This window comes from Carcharhinus amblyrhynchos, chromosome 22 (genome assembly GCF_965287045.1).
Source record: "Carcharhinus amblyrhynchos chromosome 22, sCarAmb.v2.hapA, whole genome shotgun sequence".
NCBI lineage: Eukaryota > Metazoa > Chordata > Chondrichthyes > Carcharhiniformes > Carcharhinidae > Carcharhinus > Carcharhinus amblyrhynchos.
The window spans coordinates 6787768-6810303 of NC_137345.1; the positions used below are offsets into that span (position 1 = coordinate 6787768).

The window sequence follows — 22536 nt, forward strand, 5'->3', positions numbered from 1 at the left end:
AAATCCATTCATGGGACATGTGCATCGCTGGCTGGGCCAGCATTTATTGCCCGTCCCTAGTCGCCTGAGGGCTGTAGAGAGTCATCCACATTGCCACTGTGGCACTGGAGTCATGAGGTTTATGGGGAGGCAATGGTATAATGGTATTGTCACTGGGTGAGTAATCCAGAGACACAGTGTGATGATCCGGGGACCCGGGTTTCAATCCCACCATGGCAGATGGTGAAATTGGAATTCAATAAAAATCTGGAATTAAGAATCTACTGATGACCATGAAACCATTGTCAATTGTCATAAAATTCCATCTGGTTCACTAATGTCCTTTACAGAAGGAAATCTGCCATCCTTACCCTGTCTGGCCTACTACATGTGACTCCAGATCCACCAATAGCTGACCCCAATATGCCCCTGAAGTGGCAATTCAAACCTCTCAGCTGAAGGGCAATTAGGGATGGATAATAAACGTTGGCCCAACCAGCAACCAAAGCATGAATAAAAAAATTTGTTCTGGTACCACAGCCAAATGAAAAGGCATGCCTAAAATCAGCAAGACACCCCTGAATATATAAAATAATCCACAATATTCAAAAATAGTGATCAAGTAATCTATGGAATGTACCAATGTACAGGTCAAGAAGACATCATTGTTCAATTGTTCTATATTGTTCTGCCCAAAAGTTTGGAAATACTATATTCTATCGTGTCTCATAACCTTCTTAATCCCTTCGAATCATACAACACAGAAGGAGGCTATTTTTCCCATCCTTTGAAAGAGTTATCCAATTATCCCATTTCTCCTCCACCATCATTTCTCCCCCCCTTAGCCTTGCAAATATTTCTGATGATGCTTATTGAGATATGGGATGGACAGGGTTGTTTGACGGATTTGGATTTTACTGTGATGCCTACACTGGTCGAATAGCAGACCAATCAGTAGAGGCTCAAATGCAAGGGAGGGCCACCAGGTGAACAGCTGGTGAGTCTTTGTGCCTGTGTCAGTTTGGGCAGGTACATGGCTAAGAAAAGTTTAGGGAGATATGGGTTGAACACAGGTAACTGGGACTTGTCCAGTTTAGGAGACCTGGCTGGCATGGACAGGTTGGACTGTAGGTCCTGTCTCCATGCTATATACAGTGATTAGCACAGCTGCCTCACAGTTCCAGGGACCCGGGTCTACTCCCCAGCTTGGGTCACTGTGCAGAGTCTGTGCGTTCTCCCCGTGTCTGCATGGGTTTCGTCTGGTTTCCTCTCACAATCTGAAAGGCGTGCTGGTCGGATGCCTTGGCCATGCTAAATTCTCCCTCAGTGTAACCCAAACAGGTGCCAGAGTGTGGCGAATAGGGGATTTTCACAATAACTTCATTGCTGTGTTAATGTAAGCCTGCATGTGACACGAATAAATCAATTTTATAAACTTGATATATCTCTATGAGTCTATGTTGAAGGCTGGATCGGATACTGAGGCTCAAGATGCCCAGGTGATCCAGGCAGCAGCTGTGGAAGGCGGATCCACAACACAAGTCATACGCAAAACCAAATTAAGCCTTGACTCCTGTGTTGATTAGTCAGCCACCACACAGCGTGACTACAGCACTTAGCAATATTCCTGGCTGCGGGAAAGAGCAGCCTTTCCTCCCCACCCTGCTGGCAGCCCCCTCACACAGTCATTGCTCCTATTCTGATGCCCCTCTCCCCCTTCACCAGCAAAATGCTCCATCCATACAGGATCACTCCTGCCCCTTAATAACGTGGCTCTGAAGACACACCTGCTGAAGACACACTCAAAGTGCCAGGGAAGTATTAGACGGATCACCCTCTCATTATCAGGCGAGCTCAGTCCATGTATGCACAGCGACCGTGTGCTGCTGGGCCTCGTGTCAGCATCCCTGGAACCCAATGTCCAGCCTCAGAACTCATCTCCTGACATAAGAACACAAGCAGCCCCTCGAGACAGCTCTCCCATTCAATAGGATAATGGCTGATCTCATCTTGGCCTAGTCTCCACTTTCCTGATTGTTCACCGTAACCATTCAAACCCTCACTGATTAAACATCTGTCCACTTCTTCCATAAGGTTACTCAAGGTCCCAGCATCCGCCACACTCGGGGGTAGTGAATTCCACAGATTTACATCTCTTTGAGAGAAGTAACTTTTCCTCACATCTGTTTTAAATCTGCCAACCCTTATCCTAAATCTGTGACCTCTTGTTCCAGATTTCCCCACAAGAGGAAACATCCTCTCCACGTCTATTTTGTCAATCCCCCTTGACATCTTGTGTCCCTTGATTAGATCTCTCATTCTTCTAAACTCCAGAGACTATCGGCCTAAACTGCCCAATCTCTCTTTGTAAGATAAACCCCATGTCTCTGGAATCAATCTAGTGAACCTCCTCTAAACCTCCTCCAATGCAACTACATTCCTCCTCAGGTAAGGGGATCAAAACTATATACAATATTTAAAGTGAGGTCTCTTTATACAGTAGCAGCAACACTTCACTACTTTTATATTCTATCCCTTTTGGCAATAAATGCCAAGATTCCATTTGCCTTCCTTATTGCCTGCTGTGCCTGCACATTACCTTTCTGCGACTCATGCACAAGGACACCCAGATCCCCCTGCACCAAAGCATCCCAAAGTTTCTCTCCATTTAGATAATAAATTGCCTTCGAATTTTTCTTATCCTCAAACAGCAGAACTACAGAGAAATAAATCTAGTCTCTGGCAGATCTCAGTCTCCAGACTTTAGAGAGGGGAAAAGAGAGATACTGGTCTCTAACAACTCCAAGTACTATCTAAGCTTGAATCTTTTGTGTGAGCCTAGCTTTACCCAGTCTCATAATTTGTTCCCTGTCAATTATCCTAATCAAACCCTATTCTGCAAAATCCCAGCGGAACACTAAGAACAATCAAGCCCTACTCTATAAAATCCCAGTGGAACACTAAGAACAACAAAACAGTATTAGTCCAGATTAAAACAAACATTCTAGCAATTATACTGCTGCAGTAACACTAGAGAATAGCTCCAATGGCACCAATCAAACAGACTGTAAAGAAAACAATCCTGCAACGGCCTAGTGGTATTATCATTAGACTATTAATTCAATCTGAATGTCGTGCTGGTTTGGTGCAGTGGCTGTGCTATATTCTCCCTCAGTGTACCCGAACAGGTGCTAGAGTGTAGTGACTAGGGGATTTTCACTGTAACTTCATTGCAGTGTTAAAGTAACTTGTTAATGTAACTTGTGACACTAATAAATAAACTTTAAAATAAACTTTAAACAGAAACTTAGCTAATATTCTGGCAGGGGGTGGAATTTGAATTCAATAAAAAAAAACTGGAATTAAGAATCTACGAAATCATTGTCAATTGTCAGAAAAACCCACCTGGTTCACTAATGTCCTTCAGGGAAGGAAATCTGCCATCCCTACCCGTCCTGGCCTACATGTGACTCCAGAGCCACAGCAATGTGGTTGACTTTCAACTGCCCTCGAGCAACTAGGGATGGATAATAAATGCTGACCCAGCCAGTGACGCCCATGTCCCCCGAATGAATAAAAACAACTGATTCAAGGCACAGTATCATCAGAAATGGAATATTGCCAGGAAAGGTTCACCTCCAACTCCATTCAAAAAGCTATTTGAGGACAAAGCAGCCCACTTAATCAGCACCCGATCCATTCACTCACTCGCGGAACACAAAGGTGTGTATCTCTGTATCACCCACTGATCTAGGCTGTGTACCACCCACATATCCCAGTAAAGCTGCGGTGAGCAGCAACTCCCAGGTCCACAACCTCCAACCCCAGGACAATGGTAACACGTGCATGGGAATGTCACCACCTCCAACCGCACACCATCCTGAGCTGGATCTTTATCTCTTGACGTTTGTTCTCGCTGGGTCCAAACCTTGGAATTGCTACATAACTGCACTGCGGGAGTACCTGCACCATGCAGGCAGTACCTCCTCAGAGTGAGTAATAAATCCCAGCCTTGTCAGTGACTTCCGGAGAATGAATTTATTGAACAAATAGCCACTGGAGAGGTGAGAATCAGAGGAGGGAAATATCTCCACTCAGTCCACTCTCAAGCCCAAAAGTCAATGGAATAAACATCTCAAAAAGTTGTACAGTCTATATATAACAAGCTGTAACCTCAGGTCTCCAAACCACATGGGAAAACGTTGCTTTTTAGTTAGTCCACACCTTAGAATTTAGCAGGAGGCCATTTCTTAGCCATCTGCATGTAGGCCGAGGCTTCCCGGCAGCTGCGCATTTCCACCACAGATTGGAGCCGACATCAGCCTCGGTGTCGGTGATAATCTGGAGCCATTGCGGTTGAGCTGGAGACGAGAATGAGAAAAGATTCAAAGTGAGAAAGGACGAGAGGGCACAATATTAGGTGGAATTATCCAGCACGGACACAGATCATTCAGCCTAGCCATGGGTGTTTATACACAGAGGTTTACAGCACGGAAACAGGCCCTTCAGCCCAACTTGTCTGTACTGCTCTTCTTTTAAACCCCTAAGCTAACCCCAATTGCCCACATTTGGCCCATATCCCTCTGTACCCATCTTACCCATGTTACTGTCTAAACACTTTAAAAGACAAAATTATACTCGCCTCTACTACTACCTCTGGCAGCTTGTTCCAGACACTTGCCATCCTGTGTGAAAAATTCCCCCTCTGGACTCTTTTGTATCTCTCCCCTTTCACCCTAAACCTATACTCTCTAGTTTTAGACTCCCCTACCTTTGGGAAAAGATATTAACTATCTAATGATCTGTGCCCCTCATTATTTTATAGTCCTCTCTAAGATCACCCCTCAGCTTCCTACGCTTCAGGAAAAAGAAATCCCAGTGTATTCAGCCTCTCCTTATTACTCAATCCATCAAGTCTTGGTAGCATCCTAGCAAATCTCTTCTGCACTCTTTCTAGTTTAATAATATCCTTTCTATGATACTCTACACAGTATACTAAGTATACAGTACAGTGGCAGAGCAGGCTTATAGAATCCCTACAGTGCAGAAGGAGGCCATTTGGCCCACTGAGTCTGTACTGACCACAATCCCACAAAGGCCCTAATCTCATAACCCCATCACCACACTCTGGCATCTGTTTACGTACACGGAGGGAGACTTTAGCAAGGCCCAACACACCCTAACCAGTACGTCTACGCATTTACATTCTGCGTGGGTTTCCTCCGGGTGCTCCTGTTTCCTCCCACAGTCTGAATGACGTGCTGGTTAGGTGGATTGATCTGTGCTAAATTCTCCCTCAGTGTACCCAAACAGGCGCTGGAGTGTGGTGACTAAGGGATTTTCACAGTTACTTCATTGCAGTGTTAATGTAAGTCCACTTGCGACACTAATAAATAAACTTTAAAACTTTAATCTACAATGAGATTGGGGTGCCATTTTTAAAGGGCACCCTTTAACAAAACATTAATCTCCCCCTCACTCCCACCCCCACCACAGAGTCATCTGTGGGTGGCCTTTCCCCCACCATGCTTCCCCAATCATCACCAACAGCCCCCTCCATCCTGCCCCCCACCTCATCATTGCTGGCAGTCACTTCCCTCACCCTGCCGTCAATGCCAACATCAGCCCCTTCCCTCCGATCATCCTGGCACCCTCATTGCTCACATATCTGCTCCCCCTGCCTGCCCCACCCATAGATAAATGAGTGTCCACACCTGAACCTCCCCTTAGGACCCATCCCTGGCACTGTTCCCATCGCAGGATGGCATTGCTGGTTGGCAGAGTCCCAAGCCTGCTCCAATGACAATCCCACCCAGGCCCCATCCCCGTAACCCCAAATATTTATCGTGTTAATCCCTTGACACTAAGAATCAATTTAGCATGGTCTATCCACCTAACCCGCACATCTTTAGAGTGTGGGAGGAAACCGGAGCCCCCGGAGGAAACCCAAGCAGACACAGGGAGAACATGAAAGCTCCACACATTCAGTGACCTAAGCTGGGAATTGAACCTGGGCCTCTGGCACTGTGAGGCAGCAGTGCTAACCACTGTACCACAGTGCTGCCCGCTGTATAATGTACCTGTTGATGGTGTCTGACAGTTAACTGCCAAGCATTGTTTGACGTTTAAACAAGGCAGTTTGATTCTGATTGTCAAGGCATTGTCCTGAGGAATGAACCAATGACTAGTTATCACTTATTTTGTTTAGCTGAAACAGGCACAATGTGTGTACGTATTCTTTCGGTCTTCAAAGAAAAGGGCCATGTATATCGTTGATTTTCCTTACATTGTAATATTGTGATTATTCTGATGAGTGCAAGATGGAAAGCTTCAACAGACTTGTCTTTTTTCAATGGCATAGATTGTAGCGATTATTTGAAATTTGACATTCTTGCATTTGTCCTGATGAGTGCAAGATGTAAAACTTTGGTAACACGTCTCTCTTTTCATCAAGAATAGAAGAATGAATAACCAAGTCTCAGGAACTTTGTACAACATGGTCAAAAGTCATAACACCGGTACTGAGTTAGCATGAAGCCTCAAAGGTCAATAATCTTATATAACTTAATGGAGGAACCAAGATTTCTCCTCTTACCATGAACGATAATTCTTCCCTGTGTTGAATCTTTTCCTCTTGAGTTTCCCGCCTCGCATTCATACACACCTTCATCTTCAAACTGTACATCCGGAATGTGTAGGATGGGCTTGTTTATGGATTGCTGGATTTTGGAGGACAGTGAACCATCGAGCTTCCTCCACTTGATGGTGGGCACGGGGCTGGAAGGTATCAAACACTACAATTAGCAAAAGAAAGACTTGCATTTATATGGCACCTTTCACAATCTCAGGACATCCCAAAGTTCTTTGCTGTCAATAAATAAGCCCTTGTTATAGGAAACCAATCTGTGCATGGCAAGATCCCGCAATTAACAGTGCGAGTATTGACTAATAACCTTCCTCAGTGATATTGGGTGAGGAGGTTTTACAGCCAAGATGCCTCCCTTTTCAGAAGTTGTGCCATGGGACCTTTCATGCCATCCAGGACAAAATAGCCGTCTTGATTGGCACCACATCCACTTCCTCCACCACCGACGCTCAGTAACAGCAGTGTGTACTACCTACAAGATGCACTGCAGCAATTTACCAAAGATCACAGAATCATACAGTGCAGAAGAGGCCATTCAGCCTAGTTTACATTTCACTGTTCCCCCATAATAGATTCCTCTTCTTTTAAACACTTGTTTGAAGAGATCCGCCAAAGTAAATTTGGTCACTGCAGTGGCGGAATCAGAAACTACAGGGCAACCAATCATTGAAATTAGAAGCAGGACTAGGCCATTTGGCCCTTCGAGCCTGCTGTACCACTCATTTTGGTCATGGCTGATCGTTGAATTCAATATCCTGGTCCCCCCTCCCCCCCCCCCCCCGTTATCCTTTGATTCCTTTAGCCCCAAGAACTACGTCTAATTTTTTCTTGAAATCAGATGTTTTGGCCTCAACTATATTCTGTGGTAGTGAATGCCACACATTCACCACCCTCTGGGTGAAGAAATTTCTCACCTCAGTTCTAAAATGTTTACCCCTTATCATCAAAGAATGGCCCCTAGTTCTGGACTCTCCCACCGTTGGACCATGATGTATGTGCTGTGACATACCCATGAGGGACCTTCACCAGATACCCACAGCCAGCCAACTACTGTAGTAACCATTGTTGTGATATAGGATTTACATCGGTCAATCTACACACACAGCAAGATCCCACCAGAAACAACTAAATAAACAGCCAGATAATTGGATTTAATAGCATTGGCTGATGGCCAGTTGTAAGGCAGACAACTTCGACAGCTATTAGAATGACATCTTTGGGCACACGAGAGACAGAAGGAGGCCAGATATCCCAATATATGATGAACACTCTGAAGGGCCTCTTCTGGAAACTTCCTCATAGTGACCCAACAGAACCCCTTTGTTAGAAATCAAAAAACATCAATGTTTATTACCCATATTGTTAGTACGTGTGGGTCCAGTCTAAGGGAGGCACTGCATCTGCTGAGATTGGTACACTTCACTCTTTAAGGTGTGTCGGCCCTTTACCCCAGACGTGGGAGGCACCAATTCATGTTTTTGTTTGAAAATTCATATTTTTTATTTGTTCATAGAACGTGGGCATCGCTGGTTGGGCCAGCACTTACCACCCATCCCTGAGGGAATTTAAGAGTCAACCACTTCATTGTGGATCTAGAGTCACATGTAGGCCAGACCAGGCAAAGACAACAGATTTCCCTCCCTAAAGAAGACTAGTGAATGAGATGGGTTCTTGTGACAACCAACAATGGCTTCCTTGTCATCATTAGACTTTTCAAATTTCACCTTCTGCCATGGTGGGATTCGAGCCCAGGTTCCTGGGTCTCTGGATTACTAGTCCAGCAACAATTCCACAATGCCACTGCTTCCCAAATGAGCATCCTGTCTTGATCCCTCCCTATGTCTACCTTGACTTGCATTGACCTTCATTGTCGTGAGAATTCTGATGTTAGGCCTAATTTCTGCTGCAGTTCCACTCCAGTCCTCGCAGGGGCAAAGGAGATAATCGTGGGCCGCTTTTCTCTAGCTGCATCTGACTAACAAAAAGTGCAGTGCGATGCTAAACCTTCCTTGTTATCTCTTTGTCCAGTGAACTGTATCAATTAATCTTTCAAATCACAACTAATTATTTTGGTAAACAAAGTGGATATGAATTGCCCTGGGGGTAGAGTCATGCTTTAACTCTGACAGGAGCCTGGCGAAACCCATCTGATTACAGCATTGATAGGGTTGCCAACTCTGCTTGAATGTATTAAAATGAGAACGCAAGATATAGGAGCAGGGATGTGCCATTCAGCCCTTTATCCCTGCTCTCCCATTCAATAAGATCATAGCTGATCTTCATAGAATCATAGAAGGAGACAATTTGGCCCATTGAGCCTGCACTGATCACAGTCGCACCCAGGTCCTCTCCATGTAACCCCATCTATTTACCCTGCTAATCACCCTATGCTACCTATCTTGGGACACTAGAGGCAATTTACCACGGCCAACCCACCTAACCTGCGCACCTTTGGACTGCTTTGCCAAGGCAGCGCGAAGTGTAGACAGAGTCAATGAATGGGAGGCTAGCTTGCATGATGGATTGGGCTACATTCACGACCTTTTGTAGCTTCTTGTGATCTTGGGCAGAGCAGGAGGCATACCAAGCTGTGATTCAACCAGAAAGGATGCTTTCTATGGTGCATCTGGAAAAGCTGGTGAGAGTTGTAGCAGACATGCCAAATTTCCTTAGTCTTCTGAGAAAGTAGAGGTGTTGGTGGGTTTTCTTAACTATAGTCTTGACATGGAGAGGGACCAGGACAGGTTGTTGGACACCTAAGTTGTGTTGGCTTACAAGATCCAAGGGTGGTGGAGAAAGAGGATTCAGCTGACAGAGTGGGGAGCACCTAGACGAAACCCACACAGACACGGGGAGACTCCACACAGATAGTGACTCCAGGCTGGAATTGAACCCGGGTCTCTGGCGCTGTGAGGCAGCAGTGCTAACCACTGGGCCACCGTGCTGCCCTGCTGAAGACTGGCGTCAGCCATGATTATATTGAATAGTGGAGCAGGCTCAAAGGACCATATGGTCTCCTCCTGCTCCTACTTCTTGAGTGATGAGAGAAAGATCTACGCTGGAGGAGTAGACTCTGGGCCCTATAATGATGATGAAATATTGCATTGCTTCTTTGCACAAGATGGGGCAACGGCTGAAGTTTTAAAGTGGAGGAAAGGTCCAGGGAAGCCTCCCATCCATTGACTCTGTCTACACTTCCCGCTGCCTTGGAAAAGCAGCCAGCATGATTAAGGATTTCACGCACCTCGGACATTCTCTCTTCCATCCTCTTCCGTCGGGAAAAAGATACAAAAATCTGAGATCACGTACCAACTGACTCAAGAGCAGCTTCTTCCCTGCTGCCATCAGACTTTTGAATGGTCTTACCCTTGCATTAAGTTGATCTTTCACTACACCCTAGCTATGACTGTAAGACTCTCTTGTTTCCTTCTCTATGAACAGTATGTTTTACCTGTATAGCACGCAAGAAATAATACTTTTCACTGTATACTAATTAATACACGAGGCAATAATAAATCAAATCAAATCAAACCTGACCAGAACTGACCTCTAATAATTAAGCAATAACCTGCTTAATTATTTGATTACTATCTGATAATTCAATATTAGATAATATCTAATAGATATTATTGGATACATAATATCTAAGTGTAATAAGATAATACTTAGATTATCCCCTAAGTATCTTGTACCTAGGGGATAATCAGACTGTGCCTGTAATAAATGGGGTACATTTTAAGGGGAGCCAAACAGCAAATTCAAGCCTCTACACCTTCATAGGTAATTGTATTTACAAAGGAAATAAGTAAGGAAACCTGCCTCTCTGTTACTCATCAGCTCTTAGACCAATCTTTTCACAGCCTGGGAAGTGACATTGACTGTTTCATGTCACTGTATCCAAAGGATGTGCATTTTTATAGTGCCTGTCACAGCCTCAGGGCATTGCAAAATGCTTTACAGCCAATGAAGTACTTTACAAAGTGTAGTCATCACCATAATGTAGGAAACATGCACAGCAAGATCGCACAATTGACCAGATTTCAATGATGTTGATCGAGGGATCAATTCTTAAAGTTAATTTATTAATCACAAATAAGGCTCACATTAATACTGCAATGAAGTTACTGTGAAATTCCCCTCTGATGCCTGGTCGGGTCAATCCACCTAACCAGCACATCTTTCAGACGGTGGGAGGAAACAGGAGTACCCGGAGGAGACCCATGCAGACACGGGGAGACTGTGCAAACTTCACACAGAGACTGACCCAAGCTGGGAATTGAACCCGGGTCCCTGGCGCTGTTAGGAAGCAGTGCTACCTACTGTGCCACAATGCCACACCAAAAACTTGCTCAGAGCACAAAGGAGATGCACCCTGTGTCTTCTTTAAGATAAAATTTTTAAAATTCATTTATTAGTGTCACAAGTTGGGTTACATTAACACTGCAATGAAGTTGCTGCGAAAATACCCCCATTGCCACAGTCCGGCGCCAGTTCAGGTACACTGAGGGAGAATTTAGCATGGTCAGTGTGCCTAACTGGCATGAATTTTGGACTGTGGGAGGAAACTGGAGCAGCTGGAGGTAACCCACGCAGACATGGGGAGAACGTGCAGACTCCGCACAGACAGTCAGTTGAAGCCGGGAATCGAACTCAGCCCCCTGACGCTGTGAGGCAGCAGCGCGAACCTCTGTACCATCATGCCACCCCATGGGGCCCGGGCATTGATTAGATTATCCGGATGGGGCCTCAGTTTAATGTCGCATCTGAAAGACAACACCTCCAACAGTGCAGCACACCCTCAGTGCGGCGCAGGGGGATGCCAATCTGATTTTTATGTTCAGATTCTCTGGAGGAGGAATTGAACTCATAATCAGCGGACTTGGAGACAAGCTGAGATTTGTCTGCTCAGAAGCACAGCATTTTATAGACTTACTTTCTGAACTAAACAGTACAGATCCCCGGTTACAGTCAGTCAGGACTTTAATTGCCTCAGGAAGTGCACTATTTTATGTGTTCCATTAAATGTATTCCATTAAAAAATCCTTTGTATGCTGTTGTCACCCAGCCCATTAACTTGATTATTTTAAATGGACAACGATTACATTAAAAGTAGCACGCCAGGACATTTTATTGGGACACTAACCAGCGCATCTCCTCAGAACTTATCACTGGCCATAAACAAACAGCTTTTATTTCTTACAATAGTTTTTTCCAAAGAAACATCAAACAATCATCACCGTGGCAACAATGTGCTCCAGCTAAGACACCCCGTAAAGTTAATATAAGCTTACTCACGGTTTGTATTAGATGCTGGAATTACCACGTTAGACAGTGTTCCCCCCAGGGTATCTAAACCTTATATCTAGATTCCAGCATGATGTTCTTAGTACGCCTAATGCCATTTCACAGCTGGCTGGCATTCGATGAATGAAATTATATCAGAAGTAGGGAGAGGAAGAATAATAAAGACATGGGGTGATCCGAGCGAGATTTCTTGTTTTTATCAGCAAGGAACAGAATATTCTTCCACTAACTGCGCTGAATGTCAATCTCTCCCAAAGCAGGCAAAACATGAGCTGGATGAATATTAAAGCTCCCTCTACCCTGCACCAAAGTATGTACCTCTACGCTACTGCATCAAGTCAGCATTCACATCACGTCGCTGATTTTGCCATGACAACGCTACGCTGTTAAGTTATTTTACTGATTGAAATAAACATGTTTTCATTCTTTTATCTGTTACGTTTCACAAGGGGAAAGGATGATTCAAACTCGAAACAGAGCATGGAATTGGAAGTAGAATCACCAAGGTCATGGAAACAGGCCCTTTGGCTCAACATATCCATGCTGCCCCTTTTTGAACCACTAAGCTAGTCCCAATTGCCCGCATTTGGCCCCATTTCCCATCCTACCCATGTAACTCTCTAAATGCTTTTTAAAAGACAAAATTGTACCTGCCTCTACTGCTACCTCTGGCGGCTTGTTCCAGACACTCACCACCCTCTGTGTGAAAACATTATCCCTCTGGACCCTTTGTATCTCTCCCCTCTCACCTTAAACCTATGCTGTATAGTTTTAAACTCCCTTCTACATTTGGAAAAAGATGTTGACTATCTCATTGATCTATGCTCCTACCGATCTAGGTCACTGATGGAATAGATGACAGTGCGTTGGTCACTTTGGCTTCTACAGGGGACTGAGGGTGTGAAGTCAAGTGCCCTTTGGGAATGTTAAAATGAAACATGTATGCACGTAAGAAGTGGATAAACCCATTGGAACGCTTAAGCTGTCAAGTCTTTGAACTTAATTTTTTAAAAATTGTCTGCGTTTCTTTTTTAAAAAAATGCTTGCTATTTCACTCTGTCTCTTGGTCAGTGTGACCTTTGCATAGGAGTGGGAGTATAGCTGTCCACTCCATTAGTGAAGAGGGTGGTGCGCATATGGAATGAGCTGCCAGAGGAACTGGTTGAGACAGGTTCAATAGCAACATTTAAAAAGCATTTGGATAAGTACATGGATGGGGAAGGTTTAGACGGATATGGGCCAAATGCAGGCAATTGGGACCAGCTGAGAGGGCATGGACCAGATGGGCCAAAGGGCACTGGAAATCTATGACTGTATAATGGCAATGGCACCTCAGAAATACTTCATTGGCTGAGAAATGCTTTAGTGTGCACTGAGGGTGCAAAAGGTGCTATATAAATGTAACTTTTAAAACTAATATCTTAAGGCGAAGTTTTCTGTGTGAACAAAGCATTGTACGTGACTGGCCTCCGCGAGATTATGGGACAGAATTTCGTGTTGGTGTTGTTATTGAGCAAATACTCACAGACTTATATCAAATTCTGCTCACCGCTCTTTCAGCCGAGCGTTAAAACATTTTAAATAATTGGAGAGCATTGGAGGTAGATAAGAAATTGCTAAGTGTTTGTGTCATTACATCAGCAGCAGTAATCACAACACTCATAACTCAGATGTCTTACAGCATCACTGTGATTCTTGCATCCAGACGGGTTTAAATGGCTCCCCGCTGTTGCAAAACACAACATTATTCACACATTTCATACCTGGGTTTGGATACAAGACAAATTTAGCCCTGTTATTGCTTCGCTTGTGTAATTCTCGAATACTTTTCGCTTCCAATTGAGGGTCATTGACCCGAAACATTGGCCTAAATTTTCGTGGAAGTGCAGGGGGTCTCGGCTTATCCAGAATGACACTGGAGCTCCAGCTTGAGGCTTGCAGATCTGTGATTCCCAGGTTCAACTGTCTTCAAACAGATTTACTTTCCCGTTCGAGAGATGTCCAAGACATGATTTGTGGGCGTTAGGGTTTTTCAAAAGAAGGTCTTTCACAGAGACCCTTTTGTTTAGACCCAGGGACACCAGGTAGGGCTGGAGGCAACTTTTGGGAGACATAAGATGCTATTCGGGTGAGGTCATAGTCTCAATAGAAGACTGTCCATTTAGGACTGAGATGAGGAGAAATTTTTTCACCCGAAAGAGTTGTGTGAATTCTTGGGATTCTCTCCCTAGGAGGGCTGCCCTGCCTGCCATGGGAATTAGAGCGGACGAGGGACGGACCATGGAAAAGTCCGTTGAGATTTTACAATTTTGGGACGAGCGAGGCCGTAAAATCCCGCCCATTGAGTGCATTCAAGAGAGACACGGACAGATTTTGATGTACTCATGGAATTAAGGGCTATGGGGCTAGGGCAGGAAAATAGGCTGGTATTTTACCTTGGGCGAGGCTTGCAAAATCTCTTCTGAGGCCAATTCCGTTTTGCAAGCCATGTTCCCCTCATTGGAATTGAGACAACCATACCATTAAAATTCTGGCCATAGAGTTGAGTTGAAGATCAGCCATGATTTCAATGAAAGACAAACAGAAAATTCTGGAAAATCTTGGCAGGTCTGACGACACCAGTGGAGAGAGAGCAGGGTGTTCTCCACAGAGGCTCTCAGACCTGCTGAGATTTTCCAGCATTTTTTTGTTTTTTCCAGCACACCCGCAGAAATTTGCTTTTATGAATGTCAGAGCAGGCTTGAGAGGATGAGTAACTCACTCATGCTCCTATCTCCTTTTGGAAGCTACTATTCATTTTGAGGCTCCTCACCCAACAACAGTAACTTCACTCACTTTCCAAAGGCAAAGCACTCCAGGTTCAGTGATTGTCCAGCCAGCGCATAGGTTTCAGAGGGAAATTTCACCCGGATATGCGGAGAATGAGTCCTGGTGTCACCTGGGGAGTAAGAAAAAGACACATGTCATGGAGAAGTTTATGGTGAAGGGCTGTAGATGCCGATCGAGATCAGAGGGACAAAGCAAGGCCTCTCATGATATTGTTATTCCTTGACTCATTCAATCTTCCAGTGCACACAAACCATTGCAGCCCTTCATCCAACCCCAAAGTTCAAAAAGTAAACTGATAACTCCTGGAGTTAAAATTTCTCAGAGAACTGATATCCCTGGATATAATGGTATTGTGGCAAATCAGAGTAGATCACAGAAGGAGGACATGCTATTAGTTGTCTCCATGCCAGATCTCTGTAAGAACTGCACCCACTTTCCTACCTTTTCCCTGCTACCATTTGAAGTTTCTTCCGTTCCACCTTGTACCTGGACAATGTGTTTACTTGTTGCTTAACCGAGTTTTCCTCTATGTCATCGTTACTTTTTTTGCCAAACACTGGCGTTCTCTGCCTCCTGACCCTTCCACCGGTGGGAATGGTTTTTCTTGACATTGACTCTGTCCAGTGCCCTCATGATGTGGAGATGCCGGCGTTGGACTGGGGTGGCCACAGTAAGAAGTCTCACAACACCAGGTTAAAGTCCAAAGGGTTTATTTGGAATCACGAGCTTTCGGAGCACTGCTTCCTTCATCAGGTGAGTGGAGAGGTAGGTTTCACAAACACAACATATATAGATAAAGACATAAATGCAATATCGTGGTTGGAATGCGAGTCTTTACAGGTAATCAAGTCTTTACAGAAAGGGCGAGTGGAGAGGGGGACAATCACAGGTCAAAGAGGACAGAATTGTCTCAAGCTCAGACAGTTAGTAGGATTTTGCAAGCCCAGGCCAAATGGTAGGAGTTACATGTAGTGTGATATGAACTCAAGATCCTGGTGCCCAAATGATTTTGAATACCTCTCTATCCAATCTCCTCACTACCTTCTGTTCTCCAAAGAGAATGGCCCCAACTTCACCAATCCATGAAACCCCTCATTCCTGGAGCAATCCTGTTAAACCTGAGTCCTGGCTTTTAGCTGACCGAGACTCCATGATTTGAAATTCCCTCCCATATCTGGGTTTGATTCCTGGTTTGGGTCACTGTCTGTGTGGAGTTTGCACATTCTCCCCATGTCTGCATGGGTTTCCTCCGGGTGCTCCGGTTTCCTCCCACAGTCCAAAGATGTGCGGGTTAGGTTGATTGGCCATGCTAAATTGCCCCTCAGTGTCAGAGGGATTAGCAGGGTAAATGTATGGGGTTACAGGAATAGGGCCTGGATGGGATCATTGTTGGTGCAGGCTCGATGGGCCGAATGGACGCCTTCTGAACTCTAGGCATTCTATTGCTTAAGTTGCCCTGAAAAAAAAGGACATTTTATGACCAATCTTTTGCTTATCGATCATAAGAACCTTTTACATGGTATAATCATTGGACTGGTAACAGGCCTGTGACATATTCCATTCTGTTAAATATATGAATTTGAATTGTTATTACACATGGATTAACCCTTCATGTTTCACGTTTTTTGCATGATTTTTTTAGGAGATGTGGGATCACCAGTTAGGCCAGCCTATGTAAGTATTTATTAATCTCTACACTGGATGGGAATGACTTAATTTAGCCAACAAAAGCATCACTGGCACACAAAAAGTTAACAGCCCCAGTTGAGTCTTTGTTGTAACCTTTAAGCTTTCTTCTTTCAATGAGCTATTTAAGGCACATTTTGATACTTGAGGTGCGATCTATTAGAGTTTGGAAGGGAACACTTTGTATATCAGGAACCAGCATTTGCAACAAGCAATCATGGATCATCTGGAGGGCAGTTAAACGAAGAGTGCCTCCTTTATGCCTTCCAACATTGTGCCTCAGGTTAAAACCCAGTGGTGTGTTGCTTTCAACTCCTACACTAGTTAACCTTGAAGTGGACTGACAACTTTATGAAAATAGTGCTGAATTGGAACTAATTTTATTGTGGGACGCAAATATTTATTCGATACTCACTCATTCTTAAGATGTGGGAGGTGTTAGTAAGGCCCATGTTCAATGGCTGACCTTATTTGCCCTTCAGAATGAGGTGGTCCACTTCCTTGTACCTCCACATGTAGCCAGCTTGAGACCGTCCAGGTGGACTTTGTATCAGGGGCCTTTTTCCCCTGCCGTAACCAAGGGACACTGCCTCCCATTGGAATAACCCACCTTCAGTCTACTGAGTGGAGAACAGCTCAGGTCACAGCAGGAATTGAGTTTTGAGCTGTAGATGGGTGTCATTAATAGGAGAGATTAGGAACCGCGGGCCCAGCCTCAGAGTAAAGGGGTGACCCTCGAGAACCAAGATGAGGAGGAATTTCTTCAGCCAAAGGGTGAATCTGTGGAATTTATTGCCACAAGGGCTGTGGAGACCAAGTCATTGAGTGTGTTTAAGGCAGAGATAGATAGGTTCTTGATTTGTAAGGGCGTGGCAAAGGTTATGGAGAAAAGACGGGAGAATGGAGTTGAGAAAAGCATCAACCGTGATCAAATGGCAAAGCAGATTCGATCGGCCAAATGGCCTCCATCTGCAATAGGGATTCTATGAAATTAGGCCACTCAGCCCATTGAGTCTGCACTGACAAAAATCCCACCAGGGCCCTATCCAGGCAATCCCCTAATCCCCCTATCACTAATGGTCAATTTAGCATGGCCTACCCACTAAACCCACACATCTTTGGACTGTGGGGAGAAAAAGGAGCACCCAGAGGAAACCCACACAGATATGGGGAGAACATGCAAACTCTGCACAGGCAGCAACCTCAAGCTGGGAATCGAACCCAGGTCCCTAGCGCTATGAGGTAGCAATGCTAACCACTATGCCACCCGATTCTGCTCCTCTATCTTATGGTCTTATGGCTTCAGTGCCTTTATCAACTGATGCTTAGCTCCATCGAGTTTTGTGCTACTCTCAGCTTGTAGCAGAGCTGTTGGTAGTGATGTCAATTTTAGAGTGGAGTGAGAAGAAGTGACATTGCAGGTGAGCAAGGAGGTATAAGAAGATACATCATACTTGTTGCCGATTTCTGTTATCTCACTCTCCTGACAGTGAACACTCGATTAACAATAAAAAACTAATTTGGGTAACAATTTCTGAGGAGAAAACATATCCATTCCAGGAGTAGGTGATTTAAATTTATTATTAATGATTAAGAACAAGAATGGTTGAAATTAATGGATTATTAAGCAGATTTATTTTGATTGCCATTGCAAAGCGGCTCAGCAAGACTTAAAGAATTCAATTGATTTTTATTACATTTCTGCTTACTGGGTTATAACCAGCTCAGTGTGAAGTGACACAGTACACAGGGAATAATCCCAATTTGGAAAGCAGAACACATTTTATTTCTTAATTATTAGGATGGAAGACATCGATGACTGCTACTTGAGTTTAACGAGGTTAAGGTCCATTCCAGGACTTGAAGCGCACAAAGTCAAGGTTGACATTCCAGTGCAGTGCTGAGGGAGTGCTGCCCTGTCAGATGTGCCGCCTGCTGGATGAGACTTTAAACGGAGGCCCTAAGTGCCTGTTTGGGTGGGCGTAAAAGATCCCAGGGCGCTGTTTTTAAGAAGACCATGGGATTTGGGAGCAGAATTAGGCCATTCGGCCCATCGAGTCTGCTCTGCCATTCAATCATGGCTGATATGATTCTCATCCTCATTCTCCTGCCTTCTCCCTGCAACCCTTGATCCACTGTGGCACAGGGGTTAGCGTGCTACCTCACAGCGCCAGGGACCTGATTTCGATTCCTGGCTTTGGTCACCGTCTGTGTGGAGTTTGCACATTCTCCCCGCGTCTGTGTGTGTTTCCTCCGGGTGTTCCCTTTTCCTTTCACACTCCAAAGATGTGCTGGTTAGGTGTGTTGGCCATGCTAAATTCTCCCTCAGTGTACCCAAACAGGCTCTGGATTCTGGCGACTAGGGGATTTTCACAGCAATTTCATTGCAGTGTTAATGTAAACCTATGTGTGACTAATAAATAAACTTCACTTTATCTCCTTATTGGTCAATAAGATGGGCAGAGGAGATCTATCTGGTGTGCCGGCCAAAATTTACCACTCAATCAACATCTCAAAAAGCAGATAATCTGGTCATTATCATGGCTTGTGGGATCTTGCTGTGCAAAAATTAAGTGCCGTGTTTCCTACAGCAGCAGCTACACTTCAAAATTTCAATTGTTGTAAAACACCTTAAGACACCTGGTGATTGGGAAAGGTGCTATACAAATGCAAACCTTAACAATTGGACACAAGTGAGTTGGACGCCAGATATACATGGAGTTTGTTTGCATTTAAGAGGAAGTCTATACCTCAAGATTTGAACTTCTTTCAGCCATTACATTAATTAGTCTACTCTTTGGTCATTTGATGGGAATATCAGCCATTTTGCCGGGTCAGAGTACAAAAGATTACGTTGATAGAACACCAGCATGATGTCATGTCAATGATGATGCAGTGATTGGCTTAGCGGTTGGCCTTTAATGTTGAGCATGATGTTCTAGAGACAGGGGAGATTCACAAAAATGTTGCCAGAGCTTGAAAATTGCAGCTAGGAGGTAGATCAGATAGGTTAGGGTTGTTTCCCTTAGGACAGAGGAGGCTGATGGGTGATCTAATTGAGGTGTACAGAATGAGGGGCCCAGATAGAGTGGACAGGAAAGACTTGGTTACCTGAGTTAAGGAGTCAACTACCCAAGGGTGTAAATTTGAGGCAATTGGTAGAGGGGTTATGAAGAAGGATTCTTTTCATCCAGAAGGTGGTGGGCATTTGGAATTCACTGCCTAAGTGGGGGGTTGAAGCTGAAACACTCAACCCATTGAGTCATAGAGATATACAGTGCGGAAATAGACCCTTCAGCCCAACTTGTTGGTTTCCTAAACTGAATTAGTCCCATTTGCCTGTGTTTGGCCCATTCTCATCTATGTGCCTGTCCAAATGTCTTTTAAATGTTGTAATTGTACCCACCTCTACCACCTCCTCTGGCAGCTCATTTCATACACCCACCACCCTCTGTGTGAAAAAGTTGTCCCTCGGGTCCCTTTTAAATCTTTCCTCTCTCACCTTAAACCTACGTCCTCTAGTTTCAGACTCCCCCTACCCTGGGGAAAAGACCTTGGCTATTCACCTTATCTATACCCCAACATTTGGAGGGTACCTGGATCTGCACCTGACATGATGTCGCCCACAAGACCAGGGTGCTGGGAAATGGGATTAGAGCAGGTGGCTAGCTTCCTTTTTTTCTCTCTCTCTTTCAACCAGCGCAGACACGATGGGCTGAATGGCCTCAGCTTTTCTTTGGTTCTGTGATAGAATCTCAACAAAAAAAGTGTCATTATTTCTTATGGATTGTGAAGGCAGCTGAATGAACTCTGAGGTGGTGGCTGGCGTTAAATGTGAATGCAAACTCAAACCAGAGATTTAAAAATATAATTGAAAATACATCCCAGGGCTTTGTGCCAGGCTGGGTAGGTTACAGACAGTGGATTTTATGGATTATTCAGGTCTTAGAAACTGACTGGACATCTGACTATCTTCTGCTAAGCTAACAGAGGCCTGTTCGAGCGTGAAATATGTTGCCACGGGGCATGGTTGAAGCATTGCATACTTGAAGAGAAATTTGGATAAATTTGACGCAGAGGGGGATTCAGGGCTCTGGGTAGAGTTTGATGCATTGGAATCAGTCTGAGTTAATCCAGCCAGAAATCCAGCACAGGCTTGATGAGCCTACTGCCCCGCGTCTGTGCCATAAACTTCAATTTTCTTTCAAATCATTTGATGGGATCTGAGTGTCACTATACGAGTACTATAGAAGGCCAACAGGCTATGTGGTCCATCGAGTCTGCACTGACTCTCCTCCGCAAGAGCACCCAGGCCTGCTTCTCCCCCCTAATCCCGTAACCCTGCTTATTTACCCTGGCCAATCCATCTAACCTGCACATCTTGGGACACCAAGGGGCAGTTTAGCATGGCCAATCCATCTAACCTGCACATCTTGAGACACTAAGGGGCAGTTTAGCATGGCCAACCCACCCTAACCTGCACATCTTGGGACACTAAGGGGCAATTTAGCATGGCCAACCCACCCTAACCTGTACATCTTGGGACACTAAGGGGCAATTTAGCATGGCCAACCCACCCTAACCTGTACATCTTGGGACACTAAGGGGCAATTTAGCATGGCCAACCCACCCTAACCTGTACATCTTGGGACACTAAGGGGCAATTTAGCATGGCCAATCCACCCTAACCTGTACATCTTGGGACACTAAGGGGCAATTTAGCATGGCCAACCCACCCTAACCTGCACATCTTGGGACACTAAGGGGCAATTTAGCATGGCCAACCCACCCTAACCTGCACATCTTGGGACACTAAGGGGCAATTTAGCATGGCCAATCCATCTAACCTGCACATCTTGGGACACTAAGGGGCAATTTAGCATGGCCAATCCATCTAACCTGCACATCTTGAGACACTAAGGGGCAGTTTAGCATGGCCAACCCACCCTAACCTGCACACCTTGGGACACTAAGGGGCAATTTAGCATGGCCAATCCATCTAACCTGCACATCTTGAGACACTAAGGGGCAGTTTAGCATGGCCAACCCACCCTAACCTGTACATCTTGGGACACTAAGGGGCAATTTAGCATGGCCAATCCATCTAATCTGCACATCTTGGGACACTAAGGGGCAATTTAGCATGGCCAACCCACCCTAACCTGCACATCTTGGGACACTAAGGGGCAATTTAGCATGGCCAATCCATCTAACCTGCACATCGTTGAACTGTGGGAGGAAACCGGAGCACCCGGAGGAGACCCACGCAGACATGGGGAGAATGAAAGCCAGCATTTATTACCCATTCCTAGGTGCCCTGGGAAATGTGGTCACAGACCAGCTTCTTGAACTGCTGCTGTCCATGTAGTGACTCCCACAATGCTATAGTGGAGCAGGCTTGAAGGGCCGAATGGCCTACTCCTTCTTCCAGATCCTATGAATCTCACTATGAAATGGCAGTTCATTGAACAAGCGCTTCATATTTATCCATGTCTTCGCTCATTACACGATGTGTGCACCAATATAACATTAATTCATTGATTTAAAATAGCACGTGGCCCTCACATATTGATAAATGGGAGTAATTCTGTGACCTGGTGCCCCCTAGTGCGGAGGTACACTCCAATGGAAAAACATTGCACCCCTTATTGCACAGAATTGACAGCTTGACTTCCTCATTAGTGTAGAAGTTAGCATCCCCGCCCGTCACACGGGAAACCAGGGTTCAATTCCTCGATGGGGAGTTGCCAAGTTTCATGACAGCTTGGTGGCAGTGTCTGTTTAGGGTGGCACAGTGGTTAGCACTGCTGCCTCGCAGCGCCAGGGATCCGGGTTTGATTCCCGGTTTGGGTCACAGTGTGGAGTTTGCACATTCTTCCCGTGTTTGCATGAGTTACTTCTGGGTGCTCCAGTTTCCTCCCACACTCCAAAGATGTTCTGGTTAGATGGATTGGCCATAGTAAATTACCCCTTAGGTAAATGCTTGGCGATAGGGTCTGGGTGGGATTGTGGTCAGTGCAAACTCAATGGGCCATATAGTCTCCCTCTGCATTGTAGGATTCAGTGATTGACAATATTTCACAAGGTTTGCC

At 45.0% G+C, this 22536-nt stretch overlaps 1 protein-coding gene across 2 annotated transcripts in view; it reads right to left on the bottom strand.

The window, feature by feature from the left end:
- Positions 1-22536, bottom strand: part of cntn2 (contactin 2) — a 175756-nt gene that overhangs the window by 42895 nt on the left and 110325 nt on the right. For both annotated transcript variants that reach the window (XM_080209753.1, XM_080209756.1), the window contains exons 7-9: positions 14765-14867; positions 6575-6756; positions 4204-4340 (exon numbers count right to left, since the gene is read on the bottom strand). In XM_080209753.1, coding sequence (XP_080065879.1) covers positions 4204-4340; positions 6575-6756; positions 14765-14867 — 422 coding nt within the window. The remainder of the gene's footprint in view (positions 1-4203; positions 4341-6574; positions 6757-14764; positions 14868-22536) is intronic.